The sequence below is a fragment of the Anarrhichthys ocellatus genome, unplaced genomic scaffold (assembly GCF_004355925.1).
Source record: "Anarrhichthys ocellatus isolate YVR2014 unplaced genomic scaffold, GSC_Weel_1.0 scaffold26, whole genome shotgun sequence".
Classification (NCBI taxonomy): Eukaryota; Metazoa; Chordata; class Actinopteri; order Perciformes; family Anarhichadidae; genus Anarrhichthys; species Anarrhichthys ocellatus.
This window is the reverse complement of record NW_022280056.1, coordinates 1,147,695-1,163,236: the sequence shown is the minus strand read 5'-3', so window position 1 is coordinate 1,163,236 and position 15,542 is coordinate 1,147,695. Positions and strand designations below refer to the sequence as shown.

Below are 15,542 nucleotides of genomic sequence, written 5' to 3'. Positions count from 1 at the left end.
TATATGTATATGTATATATGTGTATATGTATATGTATATATGTGTATATGTATGTATATGTATATATGTGTATATATATGTATATATATGTGTATATATATGTATATATATACATTTGAAGTTACAAGTAAAACCACTGACAGTGGCTTGGAGTTATACGGCTGACAGTCTGCTGCTTCTCCTGTTGTATTCTCTGATCTAATTTTAAGAAGAGGAACTCTGCGCTTATGCTTTATAGAAAACGGCTCAAAGATTTTCATACACTTTAGTCATCTGTTGCATCAAGCGTTGACCTTTTTTAAAGTTTCCAGGGTCTGACTTGTTGCTGAGAGGATTTGCATCTCTATCCTCTTTATAATAAACGGTTTATGATCCAAGCTGTAGGTTTTATTTATTGACTGAACTGACAGCTGCTCTCTAGCAAAAGAAAACTGATGTCTATTATTTTCTCTCTATTTGTAAAGGAGAGATCAGAGCGGCATCATGGCCGAACTCTTCACCCTATCCCCATCACCCCCTGCATTGGGTGATCCTCATGCAGTTCCATCCATCCCTCCATCCTCCTCAGCGCACCCTGCTACCAACAGCCCTGCTCCAGAGTCCGCCAAGGAGACCTCCATGCCCAAGTCTTCCCTCTACAATGACAAAGCTTTGACTGGAAACACTCCTGCAGCGCAGTCGGGGGGTTCGCCCTGTACTCCCCCGCCATCCTCGAGTCCTCCCAAACTCACTGGTGAGACCCCCCTCGCATTATTGGTACACGAGGCTGCTCCACAGACGGAGGACTCAGCAGGGAAAGCTGCAGAGACTGGAGCTCATGTTATGAAGCAGGAAACAATGACCGGTGACCCACCAGCTGCAGAGCTCTTTAATACTGAAACAGAGACCCCGGCACTCTCAAGTGAGCCATCAGCTCAGAGCGAAGTGCATCAGGCATCCCCCTCTCCTGATCTCAATCCTGGTCCTAATCTCTACCCCAATGTGCATGTCACACACAATCCAAATCCTGTCATGGAAGATGGTCATTTTACAGCGGGACAACCCCGAATCGCTGCAGCTTCCAATCCAGCGCCTGCGCCTGCAGAATCCATCGATACGGCAGCATCAGCAGCAGCTGAAGAGGAGAAACCTCAGCCACTTCAACAAGCACAAAATCCTGAAAGTCAGCCTCCTCCCATCTCCCCGAAGCCCGACACTCCCATTGAAGCAGGGAAAGCAGAACCGCCCATCACCCCCACCAGAGCCGAACACCCCAGCCCGACTGTCCCACTGATCCAAGAGCCAGACTTCCCGCTGCCCAACCCCAAACCCCGGCCGGCCCCTGACACCCTCAGCTACCTCGAGTCAGCCAGCATGATGTCGGGGACGTTGGAGTCTCTATCTGGGCTGGGAGAGGACGGCAGCTCTGTGGGCTCCGACTCGGAGGTCAATGGCATGGCTGTCAGGCGCACGGATAAATATGGCTTCCTAGGTGGGAATCAGTACAGTGAAACAGGGTGAGTGTTATGACATTAACTAATGAAGCTGCCGTCCACTGCAAAATATTGATCACTTGGTGAAGTCATTATATCTAACAGATAAGCCTGAGATATTCTGAACTGAGAGACGGTTATTCATTATGGCTGTTTGAAGGAGGGGGAAAAATCCATCTCTTTATTTTAAGCTTAATGTAGACATTACACTATATGCATTATGAGACATTAGATTATGGCCACAGAATCTGTTTATCTGATACATGTAAATCCTGCCTATCTTCCTTTTAATCGGTCACTTTGCTTCAAACATCTCATTTGCTCCATCATCCATCTGCCCCAAAGAGATAGTCCTCTCCTTCCTGTCTTCTTCTTCTTCTCTGCTGCTCTAAACATATCTGTTCATTCTTTATCTCCCCTTGGTCTGACTCAGATAATGCTGAGAGTGTTTTTGTGACTCAATGTGTACTGACTGTGTGTCTCTGTGGTATCACCTCTCAAGCCCATCTGCTCTCTTCCTCTCTTTTCTGTCAGATTTTGCTTCTACTTTTTCTGACGAGCTAATTGCTCTTCCACTGTTGAATATAGATTGCCCGTCACTAGTGGCAGTGAATTCTGGTCAATGTTGTTCTCTATCTGATCAATTCATCATAACGTTGTGCAAACTGATGTGAAACAGAGAGCGAGTAATTCATTTGTGCAACGAGATCAGAATGTCGAAACATATCGTAGTGCAGTATGTAGAGGTGTGAAAAGAAAACGAGTACTTCTCACTTCTGTCAGTGATGGAGTCATTTTATATCGCTCACGTTACAGTGAAAAGGAAGTTCGAGTTGAAGTCGCCAGACAAAGGGAGGTGAAATGGCTCGATATGTTCCACAACTGGGATAAATGGATCAAACATCGCTTCCCGAAGGTACGCATCGGCCTTTCAGCTGTGTTTTTACGTATACTTGGATTGGTCATACTTGACATAATGCCAGAGCTGATACCCTGTGTGTGTTTTTGTGCGTTAAAGGTGAAGTTGCGCTGCAGGAAGGGGATTCCATCTTCTCTCAGAGCCAAAGCCTGGCAGCTGCTGTCCAACAGCCAAGAGCTCCTGGATGCCAACCCGGGAAAATTTGAGGTATCACTGTTACCATGTTGTCTTTTTAAAAGTTTTCTTTTTATCAACATTTTACAATTTAACACAGACGGTGAATGGCATAACAAAAAAACATGAGGTCTAAGATTGTGTCAGTTCATTACACATGGACTCAGGCCTGAACTCGTCTCTCTCTCTCTTTGTATTCAGTTGGTTGCAGCAGTGTTCAGAATATTTAAGGACATTGAAGAAGCTTCAGTATTGTGGTTGAGTAACTGGCTCTAAGTGGGGACAATTGTAATGGGACGTTGTGGCTGAGCCGGGCAATTTCAGCTCCAGGGGTGCTGAAAGGGCGCAGGCGCAGACCTGGCAAGCTGTAAGCCTCTTATCAGGACCGGTAATCCTGCCTGCCGGCCTCCGTGTCCACGTTGGGGGGGAGGGGGGGCTCGGCTGGGTCTGGGTCCCAGCAGTCTGCTTAGTATTGTTTGTGTTGTCTGACTCTCAAATGTGTTTTCATACAGGGCTTTCCTGTCTAATCCACTGTGATGGCTAATTTGGAAACTGACTCCATGAGTTAATGAGAACTTTTTCTAGAACTTGTCTATTTTTTTTTCCCCTGCAGGAGCTGGAGCGAGAGCAGGGAGAAGCTAAATGGCTGGACATTATAGAGAAAGATCTCCACAGACAGTTTCCCTTCCATGAGATGTTTGCTGCTCGCGGTGGCCACGGGTAAAAAAACAAACAAAAAAAAAAAACAACTAAAAAAACACAACATCTGAGTAAACACACATGATTGACTAATCTGTTGCTGCATTAAAAAGGTTTACACTTGAAGCATAATTCATGCATCTCTAATAAGTTCATTGTTTGTTCCTGCAGGCAGCAGGATCTGTTCCGGATCCTGAAGGCCTACACCGTCTACCGGCCTGACGAGGGCTACTGCCAGGCCCAGGCTCCGGTGGCTGCGGTACTGCTCATGCATATGCCGGCTGAGGTGAGACAGGTTCTCACACGTCACACGAGACTGTATCGTAGGTCAAATACCCGCTGCGTGATTTCACATGAGACAAAAGAATCTCCAATGTGATTCCAGACCAGCGGGCCCTCGGGAAGACGAGTTAGCGTCAGTGCGTAGCACACCACACGGTGCGGTTCACGTCATGTTTTTTGTTTTAAAGCGTGATCTCTCTTCCTGTTTGTCCCTCTTCGCTGGACACATTACTTCAGAGAGAGTGGGCGTGCGAGAAAACGAAACAAAGCGCTAAATTAAAAATAGTAGCAGACAGCACATGCTGCTGATATCAAGCGTCTGTGCTGCACACAGGACTCAGGTTACAGCTGCTTTGCTCGGTCAACGTTTTTACAGCAAGGTTACCACACAGACCTGCCTCATCGGACGATTTGAAACCTGAGATCAGTCAGTCCCTGATGTAAACGGGTGTTCTGATCTGATGTAGTGATACTGAAGTAGCTGCAGGTTTTATTTTCTAATGACACAGTTGCTGTAGCCGGAGTGTGTCTATATCTGCTGAACGTTTCAAAGCTGTTCTCTGTTTAGCAGGACAGGAAGTGTTTATATAATTGTTTTCATACATCACTATATATCTCCAAAAGAAGGAAGAAAGGGAAAAGTGGGCGTTGATGCAGTTATCGGTCTCACTATAACCTAAACTGTTGTACTTTGGTTCCGTTTTCACAGCAAGCGTTTTGGTGCCTCGTCCAGATATGTGAGAAGTATCTTCCCGGCTACTACAGCGCTGGACTGGTGAGTGAGAGAACTCTTTTGTCAGAACGTCCTGTTGGTTTTTCTCAGCTTTATTGACGCCATCATTTCTGTGTTTTTAGGAAGCGATCCAGCTGGACGGGGAGATCTTCTTCTCCCTGTTGCGGCGTACGTGTCCGATGGCGTACCGTCATCTTAAGAAGTTCAAGATCGACCCGATTCTCTACATGACTGAGTGGTTCATGTGCATCTTCTCTCGCACCTTGCCGTGGGCCAGCGTACTGCGTGTGTGGGACATGTTCTTCTGTGAAGGTACCATTCACATCCATATAAAACCAGCTGCTGTCTGTACCTCTAGTTGGTGATGAATTCTAACAGTATAATAAGAATTTGGATCAATATTTATACTTGCTGGAGTAGAAACGTTTTGCTCTCTGGTTGTAGGGGTGAAGATAGTGTTTCGTGTGGGAATGGTGCTCCTGAAACAGATGCTCGGCTCTGTGGATAAACTGCGGGAAGTACAGGGCATGTATGAAACCATGGAGTGTCTGAGGAACATCTCACCCGACGCTATCAGAGAGGAGATATTGGTACAGGAGGTGGGTGTCTCTCTCTTCTCGGACACAAACAAAAGCTGCTTCTGTTTTTACTCAGCGACACGAGGTGTGAGTCACTTTGTCCCGTAGTGCCCAGTCTAGTAATCATCACTTCCTCTGTCTGTCTCGTCTCATGTGTCGTCCAGATCATCATCCTCCCGGTGACGGAGTCGCTCATAGAGAGGGAGTGCAACGTCCAGGTGAGGAAGTGGAGGGAGTCCAGAGGGGAGCTGACGCACCAGCCCGGCCGCCGCCTCCACGGTACGAGGGCCATTTTCGAGTACAAACGCCGCGCCTCCTCCATCAGCTCCGGCGGCAGCTTCTCGTTCCTGGGAAGCTCGATCCCGCCGCCGGGACCCCTCAGGGCCTCCTCCAGCCTCCTCTCACTCCCTGGCTTCCGCAGGTCCAAGGCTCCCTTCCACTCCCAATCCAAGAAGAGCTCCTTCTCGGGCCCCTCGGGGATGGAGGGCCTGACGCATCAGTTATCTAGCCCCAGCCATAAACCACCTATTCCTCCAGGGGCCGTTCAGAGGGCACCGGTACCCCACATTCGGAGCCCCTTAGTCAGAGGAGCATCTGGCTCCTCATGTGGGCCTCCTCAGGCCTCCTCCTCAGACACCTCAGCACAGGGCCCGCCCACCGCTTCGGCCCCGACACAAAGCACAGCAACACCGCCCAGCACTCTCCCCTCCCCTAAGATCGTCTCCGAGCAGATCACTCCCACCCTCCCCTCTCCGACGGCAAACAACACCCCGCTTCCGCCAATTCCAGATTCGAAAAAAGAAGTGGCGCCAGTGACTGACGTCGCAACCGGAGAGGAAGAGGTGAAGAAGAAGAAGAAGAGCAGAGAAGACAAGAAGAAGGAAAGGGAAGACGAGAAGAAAAAAATGAAGGAAAAGAAAGAAAAGGACAAAGCTGAGAAAGAGAGGCTCAGGAAGGAGAAAGAGAGGCTAGAGAAGGAGAAAAAGAAAGGGGGGAAGAAAAAGGACAAAGGGGGAGGAGAAGCGGAGGACAAGCACGGAGCTGCAGCAGCAAGAGATTCGGCCTAGTTCCCCACTCGTCATTCCAGAATAATGAAAAGGGACGCGAAACAAAAAGAGGTCAGGGGAACAAAAGACCCCCAGACACAGAACGAGTGATCAATACAAATACACGGGGTGGCTTCCTAACACGTCATTTCAAAGACTTAATGTAGACTCTGGACTATGGGGAGAAAACTGGATCATGGTTTTCACAGCACCTCGGGGGGCTTTTTGGCCCCCATGCTCAATGCTTTCTTTTTCACCAGGTTTAAGTGAGATGTTTTTTCAACTGGAGCACGGACTGTGAATCACAGATCACAGTCCTTATTTCTGTTCTTTTTATTATTTTAATCCGATGGATGTCAGTGTTCAGAGGAACATTGACTCGAGGGATCGTTGAACTGAAGGTTTGCAGAGATAGTTGCGGTGCCATAGAATATGTAAATAACACGTCTACCTACAGCACATAGGATCCCGTTAGCGCTCCACACGCTCTCTCGTCTGTGGACTCGTTCTCTGGATGTCGGCGACAAAAAGAAAAGAAAAGCTCTAAAGTCGTCTCAAACACAGGCACTGAAGGCAGAAATGCTAGTAATGTTGTTAAGGATGTATTTATTGTCATGTTAAATGTTGTGAGTGAGTGTGTGCCTTAGCAGTGTAGTGAAATTTGTTACTGTTCTCTCTCTGTGTGTGTGTGTGTGTGTGTGTGTGTGTGTGTGTGTGTGTGTGTGTGTGTGTGTGTGTGTGTGTGTGTGTGTGTGTGCGCGCATGTGTGTGTGCGCATGTGTGTGTGTGTGTGTGTGTGTGTGTCCTTCCTGTTTTCAGTCTCCCTCTAGCTGCTTCTTTTTTTTTTTTTTTTATTATCCCAAATTCTTCTTGCAGTGGAATAAACCTGAAGCGGGAAATGGAGCGATGTACACGGACGAAAAGAGGGAGAACATTAAGAATACAACCATGAAGTGTGTTTCTGTCTCTGACAAAAGAAAACACAGGGAGCATTTTACTATTTTTATTTACATTTCTTGTGTCCGAGGTTGATTTTTTTGCAAAAAGCGGTTGCAACATAATTGATAAGCTGGTTGCGCGGAAACTTGCAACGCAGACCAAATCTATCAAATTTGTATTATTTTGCTTTTGACAAACAAAATCCTATGTACGTATTTTTTATTTAGCCAAATTCCAGCATGGGTAAGGAACCCACTAGAATGTGATTTCAGGCATCTTAAAAGAGAATGAAGGAAGATTGTTTTGCACTTGTGATTTGGTCACAAAGTAGCACTGAAGTGGAGCGTCAGTGACGTAGAGACGTCTGCCTGGAGGACCTATAGGAAGCCACTTGACTGGAGGTGCCAGGTGTGACAACGTAGCATTAACCTCTCAACTTTGACCTTCAGGTTCTGGTGTATTTATGTACAAAGTGGTTAATTTGATCAAATATAGTATATTATGAATTATTATTATTATTTTGCATCTGAGTATTTTTCTATGTGAGTAAGAGACACCTGGTTGACTGGAACGATGGCCGACTACGCGGTGTGGTTGCAGGGGGATCATCTTGATTTCTTTTCTTTGCACGCCAAGTCCTCTGCTTCTACACGACAAACACGACGCACGTCTTCGCTTTTATTTAAGTTTTTAAGTTTACCGTCACTGTTGGCGAGGTCAGCAAAAGGTTCACGAGTCTCCGGTTTAATGAAGCGCAGTATTAAATAGACTTGAGTAGAAAGAACAAACCGTGAGATGATTCAGGCAGAATTTTTGGGAGTTGAAGGTCTTAATCGTACTGTATAATATACTAAGAAGTGATTCTTGAGCTTTGAACGGTTCTTTAATTGGAGATCTTGAGTGTGTCTGTCTCACCAGGTTGTGTTGTAACATTCATGATGACTTCTGGACTAACTCCCTAACCTATTTACACTCTGTGTTCTGTACTGTAACATATTTATGCATACATTAAACCGCACTGAACCCCATCAGTATACGATGAATAGTGCCAGGTAGTTAGTGTAAAAAAAAAAAAAAGCAAACATTGATGCTCTTTAACTGTACTGTTTTTGTAGTTGAGGATTAGAGGGACTTTCGTGTAATTGTAGCCAACATGTCAACTGCATTTTCATTGTTTTTCACTTCAGGTCTTTACAAGGCTGTGGTTTAGAGATACAAACATCACGTGCCCCCCTTTCCTTTGATGCCGGTGCATTCACAGGCACAGATTAGTGTCGCGTTAGTGAGGATAACCTGAACTCATCTATGCAAACCCGCCTCCATCACGACTGTTGATGGTGTGCGGTGACAGCAGCACTGATTTCACCAAACCGATCGCGAGGATCTGTTTGGTGTCTCGTGGGAAGAAATGGATTTTTGTGCTTTCTGTCCCGTGGGCTCCAATATTGTATGAGCAATACATCCTCGCCGCTCATGTCTTGGCGATAATGTTATGTCTCTTATTTCAGAGGGCTTCGAGATGCCTCGATGATCAAAACTAATAATCTCGCTAAGCTTGTGGAGTCAGCACTGCAATATTGAAGCCCGTTTCTATCAGGTCCGTTGTGCATTTCTGCATCGATCCTGAAAGCGTCGTTCTTGATCGAGGATGACTTCCCACTAATGCAAAGGTTTTAAGAAGCGTCTCCGCTGGTTATGTTCTCCCCATGCCGTTACTTCTGTTGTGTTTTTAAGTTTACATTGTCACTCTGTGGCGAAAGTGAAATAAAAATCATATAGCTAATTGAATTCATTCCTTCAGATCTACAACTGATGTATTTAATTGATGATGATAATGACATTTGTGATGAGTAATAAACCATAATATATTAATATCATCTTGTTTTTGTCTTTCTCGGTGTTTGAATGTGGACGATGTTCTTTCTGCGTAATAGTGATGAATTCAACCTTGAGATCTGCTGTATTCTTGGAAACATTATACATTTTGATGCATTTATTTTTAACCAGCATTCATTGCTTTAGTCATTTATGTATATTAAACTGTGGATCAGATTTACATCTCGGGCTCCTATTTGTACATCCAGATGTCAAGACGCTCCACTAGATGTCGCTATATATTCAGGAGGGGTTCTGATGTTTACTCCACCAGACTGGATTCCTCGCACAGAGCCACTGAACAGACACTGTTGTACAAAAGGAAAGAGATTTTATTCACAGTTCGTCCCTTTTATTTTTACAGAGGAAAGGCTAGGAAGAGTCCAGCTTATGGAAAAAAGATGATTTAATGGTTGCAGGAAGGAGCAGAGGGAAAGAAATCGAAGACTTGAATGTTTTCTTTCGGCCCTTTCTCTCCCCTCCTCCAATCTTTTCTTTTTTTTTTTTTTTTTTTTTTTTACTTTTCAAGGAAGACAAGTTGTCACTACTTTTTCCTTTCTAACCTGCAACTGTTCCCCTCCTCTCCCCCCTTTTACACCTGAGAGGACGTCTTCAAAATGTAGAATGAGGTCCTCGCACTGTGTGCTCCCCCCTCCCCAGCAGTACACCTGTCTTCTCAGAGGTGGACGTGACAGGACAGACAGAGGTATAGAGGTGAGAAGACAGAAGACGGTTGCAAGGAAAGAACAGGTTTTTGAGAAGTTTGTGGATGGAAATGATGTTACAGGATCCTTTTATTGGAAATCAGCCCTATTCCCCATAAGCAAACAGACGCCCCATGGGCATCAGCCCTCTCATGTGTCATTGTGACAAGTCTTTGGTTTGACCACGGACGGCTGAGCACATGGGTTTACACAGAAGGTGGGCGAGGAGGAAGAGGAGGAAAGAAGAGGGCAGGGAAGGCAGAAAAGCAAAGGGATTGCTGTCTTTTATGTCTTCTAGCTTTCTCTTTACTCCTCCTTCTCCTCTCCGTGTGTGATGACGTAGCAGATGTTCTTGTAGTCTACGTTGCCGGCAACATCTGGGGGGAAGGCGGACCACATGTTCTTGATCTGAAGGAGAGAATGAAGGTTGGATATTCAGCATGCCGTTAGAATGTAGCTACACTGATATTCTTCAAAAGAATGCAGCATGTTTTTGGGACACCGGTCAAGTTATCCACTCGCTGTTACAGAGACCTCCCACTTTATAGAAGCTTATTCTACGAAACCGTTTATTTTTTAGCCCAAGTAACACTTAAAAGTTTAGACAACTAAACCTCTGTCTTGAGCAATGGATGGATTTAGTATGCAGACATACTGAACTGACATTTCCCTGTGAAATAAGGGAAAATCATCTGCAAACAATGAGACACTTTTATAGTAAGGCAGTTGATTAAGAACACAATACCTACTTGCATCCCATACTTTGTTCATTTTTTACCTTTCTTCTGTAAAATATTTCAAATTAACGCGTTAAAAGCAAATCTATATGTTACAGGTGGATGATTGTCTGACTATTAGTACTTCAGAATATGTTGAATATAGACCAGTCTGCCAAAAACGTGCAGTTCTGCAGTGATTTTACCTCATCCTTGGAGAACCTGTCGCACTGAGTGGTCAGGAGCTCCTCAAGGCTGGAATGAGTGAACAGACAAGATTTTGGGGGTCAAACAATGAATTGGACATGTGTGAATAACGTTGAAATTATTATTAAATAGATTGCTCACAATTCCTTCTTGATGCTTCCAGTACCCTCGGGGTCCAGGACCTTGAAGGCGGTAAGAATAACGTCCTCGGGGTCAGCACCTGACGAGGACAAGACAGAGAGGTTAGTTAACCCTAACTACTAAAGAGTAATGCAAAACTATGAAGAGGAGACTCAAAACTACCAAAAAGAGACACAAAACATCCTCAAAGAGACGCAAAACTACAAGAGATCCAAAACACCCTTTACATGTCTGTGCCCAGGGGTCCAGTGTCTCATAACTTGTCCATGTCTTAATAAAAATACTCCATTATGAGTAAAAAGCCCTGCATCCACATCTTAAAGAACCTATTGTGCATATTATAATATTTTTGGATCTATTGATATGTAAGCAGCCATTTAATGTTGCAGTTGGTCGCAGTAGAGCTTATTTGAACTACTTCCGACACTGTTGGGTAGTTTAATCTGTAAGAATGCATCATATGTTATAAACTGACAATATGTTTTGTTTATGAAATCTTAAAAGTAACTATTGTTGTAAATAAATACAGTAAAAAGTACAAAGTACAAATTTCCCTCTGAAACTGTGTCGAGTCTAAAGTAGCAGAAAATGGAAATACTCAATTACAAGTACCTCAAAATTATACAGAGGAAGAGTACTTGAGTCCACTGTCAACTGAATGTCTACTTTGTAATGTAAATAACGTAAAACACTTTGGGAGAAAGAGTTGGTGAAAATGAGACGCCCACCCTTCAGCTTCTCTCCGAACATGGTCAGGAAGACGGTGAAGTTGATGGGGCCGCTGGCCTCCTTGATCATGGCGTCCAGCTCCTCATTCTTGGTGTTCAGCTGGCCTGAACAGGATCCAAAAACAAATTTGGATCAGTACAAGAGACCATGAAACAAGTAGCCGCGCATGCTTTTCCACTGTAGATTCATCCCAACGGCGCTCACCCAATGAAGCCAGCACGTCCCTCAGGTCATCTTTGCTGATGATACCATCCCTGTTCTGGTCAATGATTGTGAAAGCCTACAAAGAGGAGAAGCAGACTGTGTTTATTACTTGAAGGAAACACTTAAAACTGATGAGGTGAGACCTCTTTCAGGGAATGTTCTGTCCTCACTTTGTCCAGCTTGTGAGTATCTGTGACGCAGGGCTTTACCAATGTTGTCAGAGGATATTGTGCAAGAAAAAGGCTGCACCCGAAAAGTCCACTCTGACTGTGGTGGCCTTGTGGGGTGTGGGTGGTGGGGGTGAGGGGGGGCTGGGGGGAGCTGGGGGTGCTTAAGGTAGCCCCGAGTCTTTCCTTACATGTTAATTTGGGAAAGCATCATTAGGGAACAGCTGTCTGATCCACTCTGAAACTTAATCTCTTGAACTAGAACTCATTTCTCATCTCTCCCCCTGCCTTCCTATTTCTTACTCTCTCTCTCGCTCGCTCTCTCTCTCTCTCTCTGTCACACACACACACACACACACACACATACACACACTTGCCCCCGCTCTAACGGATACGAAACACATCCCTGCTATCTTTCCATCTGTGCACCGTGCTAAGATCACCGCAATCATCGTGTCATACATTCCCAAAGTGGCACTGAACCATATCACTTATCGCAGGAGGCATGTACGGCCGTATCAAATCTAATCTGCCCGACCTTACTGAACCCCAACACACGCCCTTCACACTTCCTCTTTTCTCCTTTTGGTCTGTCTCTGCTTTTTAAATGACGTTAAATAGAGATTAAACACGCATGAACGTTTTCAAAACATCAACTGTCCTCTTTTCTTTCCTCTCCTCACATCCTCTGATCTGCATCACAACATAGGTCCAGTTGTTCTGTTTGGCCTCGCAGCCTTCAGGCTTAAAAGATGTTTGAGTGACAGCTGGGAGTGTGGGGGGGGGGAGTCAAAGGGGAACGATATGTGGAGAGCTTCAAATGGTGACAGATATTTCGGAGCTCCTCCTAATGACATTCTGGTGCTTATTGAATTGTCAGGGCAGAAAAATAACAAAATAGCAACTGCTGTGAAAATGGATCCAAGAGCTGCGTAACAAAACTCTAATTTGGTCCAAGAAATTTAACTGAAGTTAAAGCAGCTTTAATTCAGGCTCTTTACATCTATGTGTCTGTCCATTAACTAGAAAACACAGACGTCGGTTGCTCCCTGATGCTCATACAGTAGAAAACGAGGCGCTCCTGCAGCGATGGAGTGTCGCTGTGTGGCCGGACGAACCTCACCTCTTTGTACTCCTGAATCTGGCTCTGCTCAAACATGGAGAACACGTTGGAGGAACCGCTGTCTCCTGCTGTCTGCCTCCTCTTTGCCCTCTTTGGTGCCTGTAGGACAAACACATGAGTGAAAACCTGAAGAAAAAACTCACAGGGATGCTACTGAGTTCCAAACCTTTTTGGCTTGTAGCCCCTAAAGATTAAACGATGTATACGTTCACATACATCCACCAAAAATAGAGATTTACTCCTATGAACATCTTTCATTTCCATTGTTTCATTTGAGTAATTGTGTTAGAAGCCAAAAAGGGTAAAACTACAAAAACAGATATCAAAATTGTGTAGCAGAATAATTTTCCTTCCAATCAATCATGTCCCTCAGATTTAAGTCAAGAGGTCATAACCTCCAGGTTGAGAACATGAGATGCACTTGGGTTGTTTTGTTATCCTCCAGATGTTTGAGTTTGGCATGCAATCTGAAGTGCAAACTAGAATTTAACAACCCAAGCATCCTTAAAACTGCATCAACAACAACTGCAATTATCCAAATATCCACAAAAAACGATTTACTGGAAGTGATGACAAAGGCTCCCATCTCTTTTAAGTTAATACTATTTAAAGCTGCCACAAAAAAACAAAAAAAAAATGCGGATAAGAGTTAATCCATGGGGTTGGTTTGATATTTCCACCAGAAGAGTGCAGAGATGTGGGAAACCTGGTACTCACCATCTTGAGACGGTATGAGTGGAGGTTTGGCTGATCAAGGAGGAGAAGACAGTGTGAAGCCGCATTTTACGAACATCCCCGGAGGCTTATATACCCCTCCGCAGGCCGGTCTAACTTTAGCCACAGCCTCAAGTTTGGATGGGGATAAAAAAGAGAGAGAGGGTGAGCTGGAGAGAGAGAAGGGGGGGAGAGAGCAAGAGGATGGTCAGGGATGAACTGATGGCTAAAGGGAAGGAGACAGAATGGCGGGGGAGCGTATCACCTTACAGGAGATCAGAAATAGACACAGGAGTCTTGGAATTAAGTAAACCTGATAGCTGGGGGACCATATTGCAGGTCTGCAGTCCCACGTGGACTAATAAGGACATTCGCTACATAGATGCTTGTTGGACCGGTGGACACTGTCCCTCCACCCTCCTTCTGTCCACCTCCATCTGCCTGCAGAGAGGAGCAGCGGCCACTGGCTGACTTTATTTTTGGTTTGTGATGTCCATTGCTATATTGCGGCCTGAGATACAAGCGTTCTATACGCTCAGCAGCCGATGCAGCTCTTACCCTGTATGTGCACAGCTCCGTGCGCTTATTTTAAGTTGTAATGATGCTCATGTCAAATCTGGGATTTTCCCATAGATGATATGATGGAGGAAGCTCAACACGAGTATCAATTTATTATCATCTAATGTATCATCTCATCAAAATATCTCTTCACACAAAACAAACAACATGGAAGAACGAATATTTATAAGTTTGTCTTTGAAAAACTGCACACGGCGTTATTTAAAATAACTGGGGTGAATTAGAAAATCTATCTTTGGATATGCATGCTCACACAGAATTGTGTGTGTGTATAAGAATACATTACATACTGTAACTTCCTGATGCATTAATACTTACTGGGCTTCACTTTATCAAAGACACATCTTTAGTTATTTTTACCTCTTATTTATCATAATTAATGTGGGGTATTGACATAACGTATTAATCTAAAATTAATGACAATTTACTATATACAAAATGAATATAATTATAATTTAATTTGTACAATTTCACCAATCTCAACTTTTAAAAGTATATAATTGGTTGTTATCAGTAAAGTTTTGATTAAATGTCACAAATTAAGTGAAATAACTTTACTTAATAATATTACTTAAAATCATCATAATTGTTTTCATTGACATCATTATCTTAGACTGCGGAGGCAAAAAACAATAAAAGCAGAATTAAATAAATAAAAAAGCCCTGATTTAAAAGATACTCCAAAAAAATATATAAAATACAATTCACCATGTGCTATAAGATACAAAGGCAGCAGTGGGGGAAGTACGAATATCTAAAGTAAAAGTAACAGTTCAACAATATAAAAATACCAAGAAAAAAGTCCTGCATTCAGTAAAAATACAGTAAGATCAGCAAACTGTACTTAAAGTATAAAAATTACTCTTATATCTGACATTATTAGATTACTGTTGCAGCTGGTTGAGGTGGAGCTACTTTTACTTTATATACCGTTTGGTAGTTTAGTTCCTGAAGGTCTCAAGATAAATTGTTGCTCTAGTTGTTGCCTTTTTTTGTGAAATATTGAAAGTTTTTACCTCATTTGGGAATCAAAAATGATTTTAATGACATCACAAAAAATGGGAGCCTTCGATACTTGTATTCATCTATATATATATTCTATCTGTATATCATTTATATAACAAACATTTTTATTTGTATTTTCTGTATAAAAGCTAAATTGGTAAAGCAACATGTAACTTTAACTGTCAGAGCGTAAAAGTACAATGTTTGCCTCTAAAATGTTGAGAAGACACAAAAAATATTACAAAAGTCATTCAAGTGTCAGATCATCTCATTTCATGTGTTTTCTTTATAAATAATATTTTATGTAAAAGTTGGTTTCTTGTGTCTGTCTTGTTTTTCTTGAGGACGAGGTGAGTTTAGTCGTTAACTGACAGACAAGTGAAAGCACCATTAACCTCTGGCTGCAGTCCTGCTTTCTCATCACTACAAAGGTGTGTTTGGTCATGAAGTCTTTCCCACCTGTTTGACCCCCCCCCCCCTCACACACACACACACACACACACACACACACACACACACACACACACACACACACA

General features: G+C 43.7%; 2 protein-coding genes across 2 annotated transcripts; one reads left to right on the top strand and one right to left on the bottom strand.

Moving 5' to 3' along the window:
• Positions 1-483: 483 nt before the first annotated feature.
• tbc1d10b (TBC1 domain family, member 10b) lies at positions 484-6,646 on the top strand. Its single transcript, XM_031862423.1, has 9 exons — positions 484-1,496; positions 2,289-2,388; positions 2,491-2,598; positions 3,179-3,285; positions 3,436-3,550; positions 4,256-4,321; positions 4,402-4,591; positions 4,724-4,878; positions 5,022-6,646. Exons 1-9 carry the CDS (start codon positions 484-486, stop codon positions 5,922-5,924), a joined length of 2,757 nt encoding a protein of 918 aa, XP_031718283.1. The 3' UTR covers positions 5,925-6,646.
• Positions 6,647-9,031: 2,385 nt separating this feature from the next.
• On the bottom strand, positions 9,032-13,531 carry mylpfa (myosin light chain, phosphorylatable, fast skeletal muscle a). Its single transcript, XM_031862275.1, has 7 exons — positions 13,426-13,531; positions 12,709-12,807; positions 11,419-11,494; positions 11,214-11,318; positions 10,486-10,564; positions 10,344-10,392; positions 9,032-9,829 (listed from the first exon to the last, which is right to left on the bottom strand). Exons 1-7 carry the CDS (start codon positions 13,426-13,428, stop codon positions 9,728-9,730), a joined length of 513 nt encoding a protein of 170 aa, XP_031718135.1. The 5' UTR covers positions 13,429-13,531; the 3' UTR covers positions 9,032-9,727.
• Between the last annotated feature and the right edge of the window lie 2,011 nt (positions 13,532-15,542).